Below are 21429 nucleotides of genomic sequence, written 5' to 3'. Positions count from 1 at the left end.
CCTGCCCCATGATGTCAGCGAGAAAAAAAAAAAAAAAAAATTTGACAGTTCACATTTATAAGGACTTTGTTCACAAGTTTATTATGGGGGAAGGGAAAAAGAAAGGATACTGCTGCACTGTCCTGCAGCAAAGTCTTACAGAAGATCTGGTTCCGGTACAGATGTATTTGTTATTAACTACAGAAAATAAAACAGTCGCAGACTTGAAAATTGATGCGGAAGGGTGAAACGAAAAAAAAATAGTAAGCGCATATGAAATTTAAATTAAATTGTATTCCCTGAAAATAAACATATCTGAAGTCACAATAAAGGCAGCAGGGCCCTTGGTACGCATTGATTAAAAACGTCCATGTATCCCCTTCACACCAGAGAAGACAGCAGAATGCTGTTGCCTCCCCTGCAGCACAGAAGGGGTTAATCCGACTGTTTCTATCTTATCTATAATCATGCCAGGTAGAGCTATAGCTAACTGGAGTTATTGTATTCACGTGTTGTTAATGTTTTAGTTTTTGCAGTCTCTCCGAGAAAGCAAATGTACTACAAGTAGTGCTATGCCAGGAAACAGATTTTTTTTTTTTTCTCTTTGACAGACAATGCCACTTCAGCATGCAAGGACAGGGTCTCTAAGGTGGTCACGGGCTGTTGAAACAAGAGGCTTTTATGGCACATCTTTTGGTCCATCATTTAAGAGTACATAAGTGACAACGCTCCCCTGAATTTGAAGTTACTGCTGCTTTTCCGAGATCTCATGACAAAATCCTGCTGGTAGCAATACTGTACAAGAGTAAAATTCTGTTTACAGGAAGTAGTCGGGTGTGCGACGGGTCACATGTGGCTCTCCCCTGCGTGGTGCTGGGTCAAACTGCAAGCTGAAAAGTAATGTACAAATATAGGGTAAGAGCAGAAAGCAGCTAAACAGAAAAGAACAGAAAATGACAACAAAATTGTTCCAAAATGATTATGAGTAACACGAAGGATCTCTTACATTCTCCCAGGTCTCCCAAATTGCAATATGGAATCTACATTGTTAAAGGTTTCAACATTATACACCTTAAAATGCAATTCTCTGCCAGTGTCTACTGCGTTTCACTCATATCTGGGATAATCAACCTTGGGTATCATGCTCATCCAGGAACTCAGCATAGCATTTTTAGAAGCTACCGTCACAGCATCACTTGGGCAGGGTATTCTACCACTTTATAAAGACATAAAATACCAACTTGGCAATTTTTTTTTTTTAACTCTTTGAAGCAAAGTCATTTTCATTCTTTTGCATGCTTCATTGGCCTCCATGTACCCAATAAATGTTCCCCTGACCCAGCTAACTTGAATGCCATAAACACACCAAACCATAATGGTTTTGCTTTGCTATATCTGGGTGGCCAAGAATTATTTAGGAACACAGTTTTGATTGGCTGTTAGTTATCAATTGTATTTATGTATGTAACCTGCATGTTGATTGAATACACATACTTATTGTACATCACAACAGAATATGTTTACACTTAATCATAAATGTGGTATCATATAAGTTAAACAAGCATTGGTAAGCTCTACGGGGCACTGTGTTTCATACCACATGGCACTTTATATATTTACTGTATTTATTTATTATTTCACTTGTGCTCCCTGTGTGTAATTTTGTATTCTGTAAGATTGTACAGCGCTGCGTACCCTTGTGGCGCTTTATAAATAAAGTTATACATACATAGGTCAGTTGAGTTCTGTTTATCCATATGAAAATGCGCAACTATGTTATTTTTGTTCCTGATGAAACCAACCCTAGTATAACTATGCACATGCAATGTAGCAATCTGTCAGCTTCTCTCTATTTTATTATAATTATAATATTTTAGAGCTACATAACCACATAAGAAAAAATGGAATGGATACTTACAATGAATATTTTAGTGTGTCGTCAAGTTCCATTATTGCAGCTTGGTTGCCACAGCGGTAACAATAATTTGGAGCACTAAAAATGGTTACTACGTTCCGATCATGGCACCAATTGTATCCCTAATGAGATTGGAGAGAGAAATAGTTATGTTTAGAAACTAAAATGGATTTGAAATACAACTACTTCATAAACTAAAACAAAATTAAGTGCACATAAAACAGTGACTTTTTTTTGAACAACTTACTTCCATCACTAGCTGATGGGCTCTTGAAACCAAAGTAAGGCCATTAGCATGGTTGAATGTTTCAGATATATCCTGTCCAAATGTATAACCTGCACCTCGAGGTGATATGCCCCAGCCACCACGATCATCTGGGTCAGACCAAAGTAAGTCACACATTGGACCCTTAAAAGAAAAAAAATAAAATATTAGTAAAAATCAAATTCTCCTGACCCCCTTCATTTTTACCTCATGTAGGGCCAGGCCTACATTTCAACATTTCAGTATTTTTGTGTGTCAGGTTATGACTAATATGTGGAACTAGGTTTAGATAAAAAGATGGCTGAACACATCACAGGAGATCACACAGCAATTAAACTAATTTAACAAAACTTTTCAAGATGGAAGTAACGGTTACTAGTTGTGTACATTCAAGTGTACATCCCTCCTATGCCTAATGTCAGACATTAGGTCTTGCCAGTTAAAAACATAACATTTATACCATGACATTTTGATTTGTGTATATAATCTGTACCCTCTTTCAAACACTGACCTCATGTGGAACTTCTTGAAGGCGATCAAGGGCCCGTATATGATCAAGTGTATCTATTGAAGGAGACAGTCCTCCGTGCAAACAAAAGATCTGGATGGACACAAAGAAAAGCACCAATCATAACATTCCTATTAGTCAGTAATAGTATTAAAAACACAATTAACCAAGTGTTTAAATTACAACTTGAATATATATCGGTAAATATTGCCCTTTTACATCCTTTCCCTTGAGCCACCATTTAGTGATGGGCTGTGTGCCCCCTCAGATAATGCAGCTCTAACTGTAACAGGAAGTAGTGTGGGAGCAAAAGGCAGAACTTTGTTCATTAATTGGCTGATGTGGCCTAGCATGTACGTGTGCACCGTCAATCTTATGATCCCAGGGGGTGGCCCTTAACTCTTAAAATAGCTATTTCCTATTTAGGAGTACCCAATAGCACATACTACTAAAAAAGTATATTTTTATGAAAAAGGTTTATTTAGATGAAGCAGGGTTATATGAGCTGGTTTATGCAATATATTTTTAGAGAGACCTACATTGTTTGGGGGTATTGTTTTCCTTTAAGAGAATCCTTATTTCAAATGCCATTGGTGTGCACTGCACACAACAGACAAAATATGTTCATGTCAAGTCCTATTTATTGACACATTTATACATACACTGGGAAGTCACCCTCTTTTAATGTGGAGCTCTGCAATAAAAGTGTTTACTTAATATACACATTATACACATACCTGACCATCTACCAGTGCAGTCAGGGGGAGGTAGTCAAAAAGGTCAGTGAAATACTTCCAGACATTTGCATTTCCATATTTCCTTAAGCATTCATCATAAAATCCATATACTTGTGTGATTTGTCTACTTTCATGATTTCCTCGGAGGATTGTGATGCGTTCCCGATAGCGAACCTGAAAGGTATGAATAGGTTTTTGCAATAAAATGGAAACAGAGACTTCTATCATTTATTATACACAAGTACCCCCAGTACAAGTTATTTATAAACCCTAAATTCATAACCTCATATCAACATTGGCAATCTATCCAGCTAAGTGGCAGATAAGATTCAGTTGTTCATATCCCCCTGAAATAATGCTACATCCCGGATGAAACTAACTTGCATAATGCATACATTGCGTACAGCGCCCTCCCTCAAATTCATTAACGAACAAATTTGTTAAATGAACAAATTTAACAGTGGACCCATTACTAAACCCTGCAGGATCCCATTAAGAACCCTTCTCTAAGTAGAGAATGTACCATTGAAAACCAACAGACAGAAAATGTAATTCGAAAAACTTTGAAAATACAAATTAAATGCAAGATGTCTATGGTGTAAAAGTTGTAAATGTAATTGTTACAGAAAGCGATCTTACTATTCTCTGCCCTGCTGGTTTTGGCTTTTGAAACAATGTAGCAAAGCTAGTTCATTAACAGAAGCAGCATGCAAGGTTTACTTTCTGTACATTGTTTTAAGAGACAGAAACAACAGTGCAGCAAGTCGCAGAAAAATGCTGCTTTTGACAGCAAAAAACTACAAAAAAATATTTTTCTAAACCCCCTCCATTCTACAAATGAGCCTTCTGGCTTTACGGTACAAATGAATATTTAATAACAACTAGAAGAAATATTTATGGCTTTTTAAATAGAACAGACTGGATTATTTATAGCACTACAGCATCATAATGAAATACATATTTTTCATTTATCTATCTGCACATCATATAGGCTGCCCACTTTTTTTTAATGTTTATTGGTGTTACAATAACATGCTTATACATTAGGAGACTTTAAAAGCTTTTTGGATAATATTTGAATTGTATTCATATGTATCATTTTTTTCCCTTCAACATACGATGGCCTTCTATATATATTATATTAGCATTTTTTATTGCTTGTGCTTTTTCTGCTACAAGTTCTTGTTAGGGGACTCTTTAGAACAGTTTTATTTTATTGATACACTGATAGCGCTCTATATTTCGTCTTTTCTACTGTACGTGAATGGCTACTGTCAACTGATTTATCTGGTGTAGTAGGTATAAAAAAAACATTAATATACATACAGGACAGAAAAAAAACACATATCCTCAAGCTCTACTAAGCATTGCCCTATCAACTTGTTGCATAGATTACTGGTTGTTTTTTGTATGTAATCTGTATGTATGTATACACATTTATTGTACAGCACTGTGGCATATTTTGGCATTTTATTATAAGAATACCTTATAATATTGTATTGTTTCATTGATTGCCAGTGGAGCACCATTAATATAAATGAATTATCTTACCTTAAGTGCAACAAGCAGCGTTACAGTTTCAACAGAGTAATATCCTCTGTCAACATAGTCTCCCATAAACAAATAATTTGTATCTGGTGATTTGCCTCCAATTCTGAACAGTTCCATAAGATCGTGAAATTGTCCGTGTACATCTCCACATACTGTGACTGGGCACCGAACTTCCTGGACATTTGATTCTTTTGTTAAGATTTCTTTTGCCTGTAAAATAAACACATTTGCTGTTAACTGCTGTAAACGAGTCATTTGTGATATTAAATCGAGACCTTAATATGCCCTTACATGTGAAGATTTAAGCTGCCAATTCGACTACTTTAGACAGAGTTGGGTTTGAAATCTCCACTTGTTTTGTGCTTTTGGTAGAGGTATGGGACCAGTTATCCAGAATCCTTGGGACCTGGGGTTTTCTGGACAAGGGATATTTCAGTAATTTGGATCAGCATAGCTTAGTCTACCAAGAAATAATTTAAACATTAAATAAACCCAATAGGATTGTTGCGCCTACAGTAAGGTACTGTTTTTTAATTCATTAAAATGGAGTCTATGGGAGCCTTTCAGAAGACTTTCTGTATACAGTTATGTGTTCATATATTCAATGTTTGATTTTCCCATATCTCATATTTTGTGACAGAAGTGGAAAAAATTATAGCAGACTGATAAGTTTCCTGCAAAGTTTAAAGGGGAAGAGAAAAAAAAAAGTTCTAAAAATTGGTTGGTATTTAATGTAAATCAGTTGTAAAATGTTGGTTTCTCCACAAAGGGTCAAAGAGCTAAACACAGAAATTTTAAGGCAGGGACAGTTTTAGTCCTATACTGTAGGGAACTTGAAAATATCTGGGGGCACTGTCAACTGAACAGTAACCCACTGTAAGCAGTGATTAGCACTGATGGGTTCCCATGGGCTACTACCCAGATGCAAATTGCCCAGTGTTTCAGTTAATGACCCCAAAATCTCATTACTGAGGCTAATGGATATTCAACCTGAACCCCAAAGGATCAAGTATCAACTAGAATGCCAGTTTACTATCAAAAGCCAAAGTGGATTTTTTACATTTAGGAATTTGTCACACGGGACTAAGTAATTTACCTAATATCTTTATATGCTGCCTGGTATATATTAAGGCAAGTGGAATTCTCATTTTAGGCTAATGTCACGCAAGGCTCTAGTGCCATTCTCTGTAACCAACTTATACTGTGCATTACATTGTGAGTGATTGACTTATTCTGATCATCTTCATATTGGTGTTCATTAATTATTAGCCAGTCCAGTCTTAATGTTATTGCTTGTTTTTCTTTTTAGGTCCTCTATTATTCATTTTTTATTTTTATTTCAAAACTGATCCCACACAAGGGTATTTTTTAGAAAATAAGCTCTTTTAAACATGGCCCTCTCTCTTTCTTGCATTGCCTATTTGTTTGCTTTTGTATATTACTTTGTATGTTTAATGCATACACCCATTTATTGTACAGCACTGTTGAATACGTTGCTGCTTTATAAATTTGGCAAAGAAGTACCCCTGGGAGACAGAAGAAGATGGCGATATAATGAACCCTGGGCCTTTGCAAATTTCAGTGAACAGGAGCACCAATCAAGTAGGCAATTATACTCATTGGGAGCACCCCTTAGTGATTATACTGTTCCTTTTACATCTGCTGTTTGCATTAAAGGTTTGCTATTGTGATCTCTTTCATATTTCCCTTCCAGTCTGGTTCCAAACTAGAAAGCTACAAAACAGTTCAAAACAAAACCCAACTGCAAACTGTACAAATTATAAAATATATAAACAGTTAACTTGGAGGTGACTTGTCAGTTTATTTATAGCTGCTGCCAGTCTGAGAAGGCTGGAATCTTATGCAAGCAAAATTACTAGCACCATTAAATACTAAATTATACACACTCTAGACAGCACTAACAGGCTTACCCAGTTATTCATCATTAATTTGGCCTCTGCCCTTATGACGCTTTATCGTCCTAGTTGCTTATTTATTAAAACCACCGTTTTATATTTTAAAGTTACTTGTAAATGTAATGGAGAAGCATGTGTATCCATTCATGCAGACAATGAAAGAGAAACTATATTTAAATTTAATAACAATTGCAGTTAAAAAAAAATAAAACCACTAAAAGCTGCAATTTATGTATATTTGAAAGCGGTTTATAGTTATTTTATATTTCATAGTAAAGTTTCTTACATGAAGATATCCTTTTAATTAAGGAATTGCGAGTATGGAGGCCCATTAATCCTGCCCCATATCCATGTACTATGCATAGTCTGTCAGTTTTTAGCTAGAGAAGGCTTGAAAAAGAAAGAGTTGCAGCTACATTTGCTTGAATAACCGTCACGTGATGAGAAAAGAAAAGATTGCTTTATGTGGAAAACAGTGACAAACACTTATTATTGCCTTTCCCGTGGTGCAGTGGTAGAGACTTCTCTAAGCAATGCAGCTGCATTGTACATCCCAGGCAGGCAGATCTTTCTGCACACTACACAACACTGTTGTAAATCTGCGAATAGACATGACTTTTGGACAGAGGGGGATTTAATTAAGCTGATGGAGGTAAAAGCAGCACTGCCCATACAGTCAATAAGCCACACTTCTCCACAGAAAGGGTCTACTTTGAGCTTCTCTGTCCCTTTGCCAATACTGTGCATCCCTAGTACCAAATGGACCATGCCGGCAAAAAGCAATCACAGGTTATTGGCCAGCTAACAATGGATTTCTCACAGCATGCCTATAAGTAGCCTCTCTGTATCCCAGCTGTAACACCAATTGGTTTGGCTGCATTTTTCTACTTAAGCAACAGCTGAAAGGCCCACATGAACAACCCGCTTCTTGTACAGCCTTAAAAATGGCTGGCATAGAGCAGAAAATGAATGTGAGCTCAAAAAAGGCTCATAGGAGCAGAATCAAACTTTAAGAATCCTTTGATAGACACTTCAGCCTTAAGTTTATAGTCCTGGCACTAAGAAAATTGACTTTTATTTATAGATTTCTGAACAATTCTAAAATATTTGTATGCACTTCCTAGCAGTGCTGTTTTCATAAAATTGCACGTTTTACATGAGCTTCGGAGATTCTTGGCAAAGTTGCCATACCTTGTACATAATTTACCAGAGTGAGTAACTGTGTGGCCCGCCCTATTAGATGCAGCTAGCTACAACTATGGCCATGGAAAACACACTGGAGCATGATTGCACCACAATATTGGCCAATGTACTCAATCACTGTCCTGCGGCCCAACATCAGCTGAATCTGGTACTAACCGCAGCTAGCTACATCAGGAGGGACCACAAGGGACAACATCATTCTTATAATCCCTGGGCGTAAATAGAAAAACATCAAAAAGCATACCACCGCCAACCCTGTGAACTCCTTTTAGATTGCAAGCTCTATTGGGCAGGGCCCTCTTTACCTCTTGTGTCAGTGATTGGCTGCTTTGTATGTAAATCTGCATGTTTGATATATATACCTATTTATTGTACTGCCACTTATATGTGATTATAAATAGAAAGCTCTGCATCTATTCATTTTAATGAGAGATGTTCAAATGAATGTTACCTAGCTCAGTGGCTGGCCAACCTATACAGCAGCACACAAGGAATTCCCACCACTCTTTTGGACTGTGGCATCTCCACCAACACATTTTCCCAACAAGCCATAGATCAGGATTACGTTAGCCCGTGGTTCTGGCAGAATATGGCCTTACTTTACTACAAGGAGCCGTAAAGCACAACGTTCACTGTACCAAGAATCCCCATGACCCCTGCATTCCCTGTAACATTCCAAGCAAATGGGAGCGCGCCGCCGGCCGAGGCGCGCACTAGTAGTGACACGTCCTGGCGTGCATGCGCATTCCTGCGGGGGGTGGAGCAGCCGCCATCTTATGAACGACAAAAGGCGCCATGAGCTTAGCAGCCCGAGCCTGCGCCCACAGAGCCTCTCGCCGGGAGTGGGACGTGCCGAGTGCAGCTCACACATGGGCGCTGCTGTACAGCAAACACTACAGATACTATAGCCCCTGTACGCTAGCCCCCCGGTGTCCGTAACACGCCTTCCCACATATATTAGGGCGATAGACATATATAGTACGTTTCATGTGTCTACCAACCAGCCTACATGTTGTATAAAGTGTATAGCAACCCGTAATAGCGAAAGATACGGCCTCCATACGGAATAATGCGTTCCCCAATACGGAATAATGATCTCCCCCGCAAGACCTACGTGCGCTCCATGTTACTGCCCACAAACCGATATGACGTTAGGAACTACCTACTACTATTGATGGCTGTAGCTCCACAGCAGGCTAATATATATGTATAGTTCTAAAATAATCACGGCTGCTACCAGCAGTCTATTTAAAGTTGCCATTGCGCCACCCGTACCTTCTCGCACAGAGTCTTGACCTGGTTCTCCGATAGCTGCTTGCACTCATTCAGCTGCTCGATCCACTGATCCAACTCCTTCGTGAACGCCTTTTCATCCATGGCTGTCTAAGGAAAAGACCGGCGGCCTAGGGAGGCAGTCACCGGGTATGCCCTCGGAGGGACCAAGAGCCAATGAATGGCGTCAGAAAACCAACAAGTCGACCGCTGCTGGCAGGGGTGGGGACCGTCAGTTGAATAAAATACGGAACCCAGGGGAGTGCCGGGATCTCAGGCGACAGTATCTAAACGGACACAGTCCAGAGGGCTTCAAAGCGCCTCGTAAGAGGTACAGAGCTAGTAGAGGTAATAAAGAAATAACGTTATCAGACAGTCCGCTGTAATTTTGCAGCTACGGCTCCTTCTTTCTCAGAGTGTACTGTACAGTATAATGGCCGCCGTGACGTCACGAACCTCTCCTTTATGGCTCCACACCTCCTCCTCAGCCAGTTCCTTTGCTTCTTCGCCGTACGTCACTTCCTAGAGATGTCATCGGAAGCTGCGCTCATCCCCACGCCCTTATGGATCCGAGTCTAGTCGCATGGGCGTGGCGATAAATGATAGCGCTCAAGTGCAGTCATTGAGAGAAAAGCCTGGAGGGTGGATGGTTTATTGCAGGCCCAGTGACACACACAGACAAAATCGAAGCAATAGCTATTGATTTAATTATTATATATTATAATCATATTCTTAGGTCTCTATACCAGGGGTCGGGAACCTTATTGACTGAGAGAGCCATAAACACCACATATTTTAAAATGTAATTCCGTGAGAGCCATACAATGGCCAACGGGAGCTAGGCCGAAGGCCGCGGATGCTGTGGGGCAAGGTAGGGTGGGTGTCATCTTTAGCTGTTCAATATGGCTTGTTAGTGGTATAACTAGAGGGCTACCTAGCACAGTGCACAGTTGGCTTCTCTTTGTAGCCCCAACAGAGACATACTGGTCACATTTTATTTTCAATTCAAGCGTGACAGGTTTCTGCTCCAATGTCCCTCTCCGTTCCCTGGGCCCTGGTTCAAGTGCAACCTGGTAAGGATGCCGGACGCGGAGGAGGGCGTGGCCTGCGCTTGGCGGATAGAAGATGTGTTCTAAGGCATAGAACATGTCTTCTATCCGCTAAGCGCAGGCCACGCTCCACATTATTTTTTTTTATTAAAGATTTGGCAGGGAGCCAGATGCAGCCATCAAGAGCCACATCTGGCTCCCGAGCCGTAGGTTCCCTACCCCTGCTCTATACAATTAAAGCGTTTCTTTCTTCCAAATCTGCAAACAAAGCGTTGCGTTGTTAATTGACTAATAATTTCATATCTAGAGGAATCAAACCTATTTTGCAAGTAAAAATAATACAACTCATTTGGAAAGCCTGATATCGACACAGTGTAGGGTATTTTACGGTAAAATACCAGTAAGGTGGTAACCTGACTAGAGTGTGTATAGTTTTATGGGGTTTCCTTATGTGTATGTGTTAAACATCTACTACACCAATGATTCTCAAGCTTCCTAATGCCGCGACCCTTTCATACAGTTCCTCATGTTGTGGTGACCCCCAACCATAAAATTATTCCTAGGACCATTTGAAATGTGTGTTTTCCGATGGTCTTGGCGACCCCTGTGAAATAGTCCCGACCCACAGGTTGAGAACCACTGACCTACAGTAAAGTGAATTTTCAAAGCACCAGAAATCAGCATACTAGATTGCAAGACAAAAATGCCTGGGTCAGTAAACTTACCAGAGAAAAAACATTTTTAAAAAGTTTACATTCAGATGAACTCAAAATAGGTAAATATGGGCAAATACATCATTTTTACACCTATATGCTTGTTTTTATTATTACTCCAAACTTCAAATCTTTGCTACAGATGTTGGTTTGTCTGAAAATCAATGCAAAGCATGCAGTATACATGATGTTATCTCTCACATTTCCTCAGGTACAAGAATAAAACATCCTATACGTGAATGCCAGGGTCTTCTGAACAATTTAATGACCAATATGAAATGAGTAACTAAAATATGTGACATGTAGAGAGCCCAAACTAAAATTAGTGCATAGAATTTTTTATGGCTGTAATTTTAGCTACTGCAAAATCAACACACTGGTTGCATGTGTGATAAAAGCCCCAATGTGGCCCCAAAGTAGTGCATGCAACATTTCACGGCTGACACTTGGCTACAGCAAAATATGCACATTGTTTGCAAAAAAGGCAAAAAAAGTAAAGAAGAAGAATTCCATAAAATTACAAAAAATCTAATATTACCATGAAAACAATAAAAAATAGTGCAATTTTGAATGCAAAATTATAAAATGAACAAACAACTGATTCACATGCATCTTTTAACCATTAATATACTTTAAAAATTTAAATCCCAAAGAATTTTTAAAGTATATTAATGGTTAAAAGATGCAAGTTGAGTGCGTGGCTCCAAAATACAGTAGCTACAATCATTTAGAAAAAAATCTAATGTGCTTAATTATTTTTTTCTTCATTGTGTACAACACAGGAATCTACTGAACTAGTTTACAGTATATCTGTTTTTTTCATGATCACATGGGAATAGTCATGTGACCTCCCTGCTCTGGAGCAGTTGGGGTCTGCTAATTATGGAGAAAGTTTGAATACAGTCTCAACTTGAAAGGAGCCAAGAGTAAGCAAATATTAATATGTCATGAAAAGATAAGACATCATATGACAGTAGGCTAATACTGGACAGAAAAGCCTGCAGAAGACATAGGGGTATATTCATTATGCCCAGACAGTCACTGTTTAGTGGGCTGGTGAGGGGCTGTTTGTGTACTTGTCAGGGCCTATTTGAAATCCCAGGTTGGACCTGATGTTAATCAAGAAAGACAGAATATAAAATAGTAAATATTATTTAACAGATATCCAAAAGCTTTTGGGGTTTGTTTGGAGAATCGTTAGAACATTTTGGGTAGAAATTTATTTTTTCCCAGTAATAAATATGCTTGTTTTGCATGTCTATATAGTATTCAAGCTTATTTTAAAGAATATAATTATTTAAAGGACAACGAAAGGCTTAATCACTGGTGTGCCAAACTAATAGGCTTCCCAGTGATTATAGTTAATAATTTTAGACTTCCTCTTTGATGAAAAACGCCCTGGCCCACAGTATTATTTTATCGCACCGCAATCTTGTTTCTATTGCTGAGATCCTTGCTGCTTCCCTGGGCTATGCAAATGCGCAGAAGGTCTTTTTTGTATACTGCACTCTACTGTACTCTACATATACACAGCTCGGGGAAAGTCCTGGCAGCAGCAAGTGGACAAGTAACAAGATGGCAGCACAGCACCTTGGCCTTGTGTTTTTCAGCAAGCAGGAGCACCAGCCTTAGGGTTCGCATATTATAATCATTATAATCACTGGAGGGGGGTTGCCTAACAAACTGACAACTTTCCTTGTCCTTGCAAGGATTTTTTGACTGTTACCTGCCATAAATAATTGCCTGATTGTCAGTGCAGGAGGTTTTACATGTACAGTTTCCTCTTTGATCCATGTGCTTGGCAACATGTGGCACAGCATGTTAAAAGGCAGTCGGTAGCATATGGGTTAAAAAACAAAACTTAAAAATCAAAAAGATTCTAAAAGCCTTTTCAATTCAAAGATCTTAACTTGCAGAGTCTTCAAAAGTTCCTGGAAAAAAGATTGAGAAGTTCTTCTAGATCAAACCAAATAATTTTTGCCTTCATGGATGTAAGTAATTTCATTACAGTCTGTATATTCATTCACAAATTGCACAGTTTAGTCTGCATAATATAGATAGGGGACAATACTAGAGATAAGCAAACCATTTCAGCAAATACAGACATTCCAACCCTTTTAGAAATTCACCCCAGCTACACAAAGAAAACAATTAGCTGAACTTTTTTTTAAGACATTTAGTGACTTGTGTTAAAAGATACCAGTCAGAATATAGTAATATATTGAAAGATTAATTATTATTATAATTTTTATAGGCTATTTTTTGTAGGCACTCCCTACAAACAATCAACTGCCCCAGTTGCTGGCCAGGAGTTTATAAAAAACGGCACAGGCCTATATATATATATATATGAAGAACAGAGTGCCGCACACACAGGGACTTTAAAAAAGAACAAAAAATCCATGGATTAATAAAGATTTTTTGTTCTTTTTTAAAGTCCCTGTGTGTGCGGAACTCTGTTCTTCATATATATATATATATATATATATATATATAGGCCTGTGCCGTTTTTTATAAAATGTTAGAAAAAAAAGCCAGGCTTTGCAACAGAGTTCCCAAGGAAATCTTCCGCCGGGAGGGTTTGAGGCTCACACTGCGGTGTGCAGTGGCACATGATGTCACTCCAAGTCAAGTGATGTCACACACCACTGGAAGTGACATAGTGCTCACGCTGCACTTGACGCCACTTCCTCAATGTAGGGGGCACATCTAAATACAGCCCTGGCATCTAAAAGTAGAATTTTAGTTAGAAACGTCTATATTATTTAATTAAAATCTAGTCAGGCCCAGGCTGACAAATGCCAGAGAGGCTGCTGTAAAATGCCAAGTCACTATTTAGTGGGCCTGTAGGGGGCTGTTTGGGCCCCTGTGTACTTGTAACACCAATCTGTGTTTTTTTTCTTATGTTTAATAACCGTGGTACAACTGTACTACAGTTTGATCTACCAAAACAATTAATTTAAGTATTCATACAAAGTATTCATACAAAGACCAATAATCATACAAATCAACCAGTGTGTGGTCAGTTAAAGCTGGAGTATTTTGTAAAAGAAATAACAGTATAAATATAAATAACGTTTCTCTTGTAACTGCAGTTTTGTGCAATTTCATGCCCCAAGGAAAATGAGCCAGATCGCTGTGTGGACATCAGCTGCACATGCTTTCATATGCACCCTCGTTATATTAATGGACTGTTTTTACCATCGACTAGCAGTAAGTATGACCGTTTTGCTCTAAGATTTGTTGGTATAGGTGTTGGACCCCTTATCCGGAAACCCATTATCCAGAAAGTTCCGAATTACAGAAAGGCCATCTCCGATAGACTCCAATTTAATCAAATAATTCACAATTTGAAAAATGATTTCCTTCTCTCTAATAATAAAACAGTACCTTGTACTTGATACCAACTTGATATAATTAATTCTTATTGGAGCCAAAACAGTCCTATTGGGTTTAATTACTGTTTAAATAATTTTATTAGCAGACTTAAGGTAGGAGATCCGAATTACGGAAAGACCCCTTATCCGAAAAACCCCAGGTCCCGAGCATTCTGGATAACGGGTCCCATACCTGTACTTGTATTCGTTTCAAGACATGAAATAATGATAGCTACTGCTATAAACATGCAATGAGTTCTGGCCTATGTACAGTATACCTGGAAATATGAAATATCTAAAAATCACACCAGAGTGGTAAAAATAAGGTTAAACAGACTTCAAGACAAAGTCCAGGCACAGGTCAGGGCTAGCAAAATTCAGGATTCAGGTAAGAGTCTCACTACAGTAATACAGGAATATGCAGGACACACAGGAACAGGGCTGCTATCGGGGGAGAGGGTGTGAAATGTGCTTCAGAAAGGGGTCCCGCCCATTTCATGTAAATTATAAAATTACATTACTTCCACTGCCAGTGCTCAGGATACCCCACAGGATACCAGGGAGTTTGTTTTTCTTTAAATGAATCTATTAAATAGGCACCCAAATGCCCCCCTTAAGCTGCCACCCTAGGCACAGGCCCTTGGGTGCCTATATAAATATGGCCCTGGTTACAGGTAAAAGTTTGGACAGTTTTCCTGTATTTTGTTATTCTTTTCTAGAATTCTTTTTTGGGTGAAATGATGTGAAAAAGTATTATTGTGCTTCATAGACTTGTGATACATGCATTTTCACCTTCAAGCAGGCTTTGAAGTTTTTGGCCCATAGGATAAATTCTTTTCAACTTAAAGGGGACCTGTTACCATTAGAAATAATTCCAAATTGTTTTCTATTGTATTTGGCAAGCAAAATAACGTTCACTTACACTAGATAAATTAGTTAAATTTTGTTTCCTTCAGTTTTGGAATTCAAAATCACAGCAAGCAGGCAGGCGCCATTTTGTGGGCACTGCTATTAAGACAAGTTTTGCATAATCTCAAAATCTTGTTTATAAGCCAGAATGGGCGATTTGATGCACATGCCATGCACAAGCTACACAATTAGATGGGAGGAGAAAAGTGAGCAGTGCAGTGACATCTAGGAAGTGCTGAATGTAAAGTGAATGTAATTGTCTGCCTAAGGCATATAGGCAGAGCAGGCAATATATGATTGACAGCTGGGATTTTAAATGCCTTTATAATGGCATGGATGTGTTAATAAAAAAAGGAATTTGGGTTTCATGTTTAGTCTGAAAAGAACTTTTATAATATAGCTTTTTATGTCTGGGTGACAGGTCCCCTTTAAAGGAGAAGGAAAGGCTAAGTCACTTGGGGGTGCCAAAATGTTAGGCACCCCCAAGTGGCTTAAATCGCTTACCTTGTACCCTGGGCTGGTGCCCCTGTTAGGAGAAAACAGCACTAGCCCAGGGTACCTGCAGCGAGCCTTCCTCCTTCCGTCTTCGCGCTGCCGGCAAAATCGCTGGGCCGGCACATGCGCAATAGAGTGAAAAGCCGACTTCTATGTTTAAGTTCGGCTTTTTCACTCTACTGCGCATGCACGCGCAACGAATACGGAAGAGCTCGCAGCTACCCCGGGCTGGTGCTGTTCTCTCTGAACAGGGGCACCAGCCCGGGGTAAAAAGTATGCGATTTAAGTCACTTGGGGGTGCCTGACATTTTGGCACCCCCAAGTGACTTAACCTTTACTTCTCCTTTAATGGTTTAATAAATTGTAACCTTACTCGTTTTGCTTGATTATTATTATTTGCCATTTAGATATCATAGGCAGTCTTGATTATCAGGAATGGGAAGAAAAACATACCGACTTTGAATATACAGCAATAAGCCAAGGTGACATGTGCATACCCATTCATCCATTTCTAGTTTTTACCCTAAATGCATCTGAAGATGATGACGAAAGTGACAAAGATGAAAACAAAAATGAAGATGGTAAATTGTTTAAATATTTGATATAATGAATAATAAAAAAGGGTTAGTCTTATCCTACTTAGGGCCGAATCCAAGCATTTTGGCCAGGAATTATTTGTGGGGGTGTTAGTACAAGGCAAACAGTGAGGTGTGAAAAATATTTATTTTTAAACAATGGTTAATTTATGACATTTCGCTTATACATTTGCAGAATAGTATATTGTTTGGTTGTTACTACTGCTTATGCATCTAACATTATGGGATTTGACCTGAGTGCTGGTGGGTGGTGTGTAGAGCACAGCAAAATCCCAGACGCAAGTGTGATTATGCACCTCCCTCTGAACTGTCAACCTTTATTTGCCATCAACCACAGGACATTCAACAGGGCTCTCCCGTGCCTTGTGGCCCATGGCACTCCCTCACTTGCACGTGCATCTAAATGACATGCAAACTATTTATGAATACAGCACTGCTGAAAACAGACAAAGGTGCAGCTTTTTGTGCTCCCTTCTTAAAGGACAAAGAGCTGTGCCTTTAGACACAACATAGGGGCGAAACTATGGTTCTGTTTTGTTATTTGCACCTTGCCCCTGTTTCATAAATTACCACCATAATCTCCCTCTAATATAGTGTTGAGTAGCAAAAAGATGCTTGACAAAGCACTGGTCATTTTGAGTTTTCTTGCATGTATTCAAGCAACTCTGCAGTTGCAGAGTGTTACCAGTCTTATTTGTTACCAAAGATGCCACTTTTATTTGTATTTTTTATTCAGGTGATAATATAGAGCCAAGAGTAAAGACCTCAGAGGAAATAGAAGAGGAAAAGATGTTAATTAATATATATCGCCAAGCAGGTATTGGGATTCATTAGTTACTTATTTATTTGCTCATCATTGCTTGCTAATTTGTATTCACACACTTTTTACTTTCATTTTTCAGGACAGTACTATAAAGTTAGCTATTCTTTTGAAATACCTTTGCCTAATGCTATGGATAGAAAGGATCAGATGCATTTTAATGCTTCAAAAGACCCACAGGAAGGTCTGTAATTTATATCTGTAATTTAATTTTGCTGTAACAATAATATAATATCCTACACATCTCTACAAACAAATGAAAAAGAAAAATCTCGGTATCTTTCAGACTGTCAGGCAACCAATTAGACTACTCTTACACCTTCTAGTATACTAAAAACAAGTCACCAAAGTGCCCTTAATTGCCCACACTGACTTGCAATGTAATTGCATTTATGTGATTCCCATGCAAGTCAGTTTTGGGGATTTCAGACACTTATGATGCTAACTTTTAAAATTATTACCTATCAACGCCCAATAAAGTACCTGGTTTCATTGCCTTTAACCCAAGATCAGATGAATAATTTTCTTGGAGCAAACTCCTGTCTGATGTAGATAACACACGTGAGTGGGCACGGAAGACGGATCATCCGCCTAGTTTTCAGTGCTCGCCGGGCCCCTCCCAAGATTCTTAGCGTGGGGGACCAGCAGCATTTCATTAAGCCACTGGCTTCAGGGAAATTATTGTATATCTCAAGTGAAAAACACAAAACAAAAATAGAATGCTTAAAGTCCACCTCGCTGCTGCTAATGCACCTAAGTGAACTGGATTGTAAATACATCCATGAAAAGATTAATTTAACCGTATATGTCATTACTTTTATTTATGGAGAAGGGAGAATATTGCATGTAAAATGTATTGAGAGTATTGTACACAACAGAAATGTCTATTGTCCATCATAACCAACAACTAAACAGCCTTATTTATAAACAAAAGTTGCCGAGGGTAAAGTTTCTAAAACCAGCATCTGCTGTGTTTTTTCTAGATGGCGATTTTACTTTTTCACAGGGATCTATGCATGAAAAAGAATTATCTATGGACCTCAGTAGTGAAAAACAACAAAATGGTGAGTAATGTAAGGCCATACAGCCACAAAGTCTTCAAAGGCCTGACAAAAGAAGCACAAGCACTATTTTACCTGAAGAAACTGAAGGGCTGACCCAATGCCACAAAAAAAACACCTTTTTTGTTTTTAAAGGTTTTGATACTATACATACTATGGACCCTGTTACTATGAGGGACGATGTCCTAACTATATTGAACTTGGAAACAGAAATGAATTTATATTAGGGCCCCATTCCAAAAAAGTGAGGTATTAGGCGTCTTTAAGAAGGGCTAGGGTTGGATAATTGTTTTTTCTTAATTTAACCCAAACTTTGCAACCATAAAAGGATTACATACAGGTAGGAATATAACACTAAATATATCCTAATCCCAGAATCAGTTAAGTACAGGTATAGGATCTATTATCTGGAAGGATTTGGACTTGGTTTCTTTGGACAGGGGATCTTTCTGTTATTTGGATCTCTATACCTAAAGTATGTTAAAAATCATGTAAACATTAAATAAACCCAGTTTGATTACTTTACAAGGCTAAATAGCATTTTTTTCCTTTTCTTTACATTTATTGTTTGATGAGGCAGGCTTTTCACTAGCTAGGATAGGGTAATTGGTTTCTTGTAGACCATGACTGATAGGGTTGCCACATATCGGTGGACAAAAATCCAGGCAGGGGACGGGGAGGTGACACCACTGGGTGGGGACATAATGTCACAGGGACATTGCAGGTTTAGTTTACTTGTTTGTCATGCCAAAATAATTACATGTACATCTTTTCCTGCTAGAGTTCACATATAGTGATGGGCAAATCTCTCCCAAAAAGTTCACAAAATGGCGAAATAAGCAAAATGCATTGATGTCAATGGCGCAAATTTTTCTTTACTGTGCAAAAATTTTTTACCGTGCAAGATTTTTTTACAGCTATTGGCGATATGACCATAAAAATCATATACAAGTGAATCTAAAGCTAGACAATATGCTTGCCCTTGTTGCTATGTGAACTACATATTCCACAAATACATGTTTTAATGCATCAGGCACAATTGCACTGGAATTTGTGGGAAAAATGTCTAATTGCATATGACATAAACTTTTGCACATTATTCCTGCATTCTTAAATGACCCCTAAGGTATTTCTCTCTTAAAGGAGAAGGAAAACTTTGTATCAAAAGAAACAGGATTTTTTGTCTCTTTTTTTTTTTAAGTATAAAATCTGGGAAAATGTAAAATCAGGGAAAGGCATTATATATTGGTTGGACCACAAAAAAACAGTGTAAATGCAGGAAAACTTAAAATCAGAGCATGTAAAATTAAAGTTTTAGTATTTCCACCTTACAATATTTCTACATTTCTTCTTATCCTCTATAAATTTAAGCCATCTTTATATTTTGTCATATTCTATACTATATACTTTAGTCTATATTTGCATATTTCATATCCTATATATTTATTTTTTGTCCATATTTTTTACTCCTTGGCCCCCTCTGATCAACAGATATTAGCAGTTTTAGACAATTTTATTCTGCTAGGCAGTTTTCAGTTTTCCTTCAAGGTCTAGAGTGGTCCCTAACCAGTGGCTCAATAGCACCATGTTGCTCACCAACCCTTTGGATATTGCTCCCAGTGTCCTCAAAACTTATGTGTGCTTATTTTTTAATTTCTAGCTTAGAGGCAAGTTTTTGGTTGCATTAAAACCAGGTGTTCTGCCAAACAGAGCTTTTTGCAGGCTGCCAGTCCACATAGGGGATACCAAATAGCCAATCACAGCCCTTATTTGGTACCCCCAGGTACATTTTTCATGCTTGTGTTGCACCCCACCTCTACAGTGTTAACTTCCTTAACTGAATTTTCTATATGCTTCCTGGATTTAGTCACCCCCACAGCCAAAAGCTGGGTATTAGAAGTCCTAACTGCAAATAAATAAGAAACCACTAACATGGTGGTGTGGGAGCAGAACTGGGTGTAGACGTTTAACTTTCACTAACAAGTATGATGCTGTCAGACTTGTATTTCTCTAAATGCTCTTATTCATTTGGGAGGACATTATGAATAGTATAGCCTTTACACTGTCCTTCATGTTTATGTGAAAAAGGTTAAGAGGATAATAGTTAATGGAATACTGTCATGGCAAAACATATTTTTTTCAAAACGCATCAATTGAGTTTCTCCAGAAGAATCCTATATTTATATTTAATTCACATTTAAGCCACATTCTTCATTTGCCAGGGTGCCACATCCATGTAGCCTGTGCTCTGCTAAACTTCACACAGCACAACACACTTTACTGCTGAACTTCAAGTTGGAGTGATATCAACCACCTCCCAGCAGCCGATCAGCAGAACAATGGGAAGGGAGCAAGATAGAAGTTCCCAGTAGATATCACAGATAATAATGTTAATAATAATATCAGAATAGCACTCAATAGTAAGAAATCCAAGTCCGGCTTGGGACTCCTCCAGTTACATGGGAGTAGGAGAAACAAAAGGTTACCTGAAAGCAGTTCTAATGTGTAGCGCTGGCTCCTTCTGAAAGCTCAGACTCAGGCACAATGCACTGAGATGGCGCCTACACACCAATATTACAACTAAAAAAATAAATTTGTTGGTTCAAGAATAAAATTTTAAATGGTAGAGTGAATTATATGCTGTGTAGTTTAGAAATAAACCATAAAAATCATGACAGTATCACTTTAAAGCTAATTTCTTTCAGTAATAAAGCTTTGTTATCTTTACAGATTCTTAGAATTCAAAATGTTCTGAGCAAAGAAACAGCGAACATTCTGAATGTCAAGCAGAAGCAAAATGGTATTGTTATAATTTGTGAAAATGTATAAATGTTGTACTGTATGCATTTTATCTCTTTTATAACCCTTATATGCACTCTAAATAAAGTGTGGCAACATCTCTAGACCCTGGACCTTACATTCTTATGTGGCAATGTGCAGCTTATGGGTTATGGGCTGTGGGTACACATGTAAGCAGCACATAAAAAAGCTGGGAATTGACAATTATAAGGCATTTCCACCCTGTGACCAAAATCAGTGACCATTTAGTCTGGTCTGGTACAG

The 21429-nt window shown here is 38.3% G+C and overlaps 2 protein-coding genes across 5 annotated transcripts; one reads left to right on the top strand and one right to left on the bottom strand.

The window, feature by feature from the left end:
- Window positions 1-58: 58 nt before the first annotated feature.
- ppp2ca (protein phosphatase 2 catalytic subunit alpha) lies at window positions 59-9749 on the bottom strand. Its single transcript, NM_203943.1, has 7 exons — window positions 9350-9749; window positions 4956-5165; window positions 3405-3578; window positions 2671-2760; window positions 2142-2303; window positions 1898-2016; window positions 59-869 (listed from the first exon to the last, which is right to left on the bottom strand). The coding sequence occupies exons 1-7, from the start codon at window positions 9449-9451 to the stop codon at window positions 797-799; spliced, it is 930 nt and encodes a 309-aa protein (NP_989274.1). The 5' UTR covers window positions 9452-9749; the 3' UTR covers window positions 59-796.
- Window positions 9750-11887: 2138 nt separating this feature from the next.
- On the top strand, window positions 11888-21271 carry LOC100488619 (uncharacterized protein C12orf50 homolog). Of its 4 annotated transcripts, none has more exons than XM_018092838.2 (8): window positions 11888-12034; window positions 13025-13099; window positions 14204-14321; window positions 16405-16470; window positions 17222-17302; window positions 17388-17489; window positions 18289-18369; window positions 21097-21271. In XM_018092838.2, the coding sequence occupies exons 2-8, from the start codon at window positions 13094-13096 to the stop codon at window positions 21102-21104; spliced, it is 462 nt and encodes a 153-aa protein (XP_017948327.2). In that variant the 5' UTR covers window positions 11888-12034; window positions 13025-13093; the 3' UTR covers window positions 21105-21271. The 4 variants fall into 4 exon arrangements, with proteins under 4 accessions (XP_017948327.2, XP_031754603.1, XP_031754602.1 ...); XM_031898743.1 differs by having other exon boundaries at window positions 11898-12034; window positions 14228-14321; window positions 16297-16470; XM_031898742.1 differs by having other exon boundaries at window positions 11900-12034; window positions 16297-16470.
- Window positions 21272-21429: the final 158 nt, after the last annotated feature.

Source organism: Xenopus tropicalis, chromosome 3 (genome assembly GCF_000004195.4).
Source record: "Xenopus tropicalis strain Nigerian chromosome 3, UCB_Xtro_10.0, whole genome shotgun sequence".
Taxonomy (NCBI): domain Eukaryota; kingdom Metazoa; phylum Chordata; class Amphibia; order Anura; family Pipidae; genus Xenopus; species Xenopus tropicalis.
This window is presented reverse-complemented; position numbering and strand designations above follow the sequence as displayed.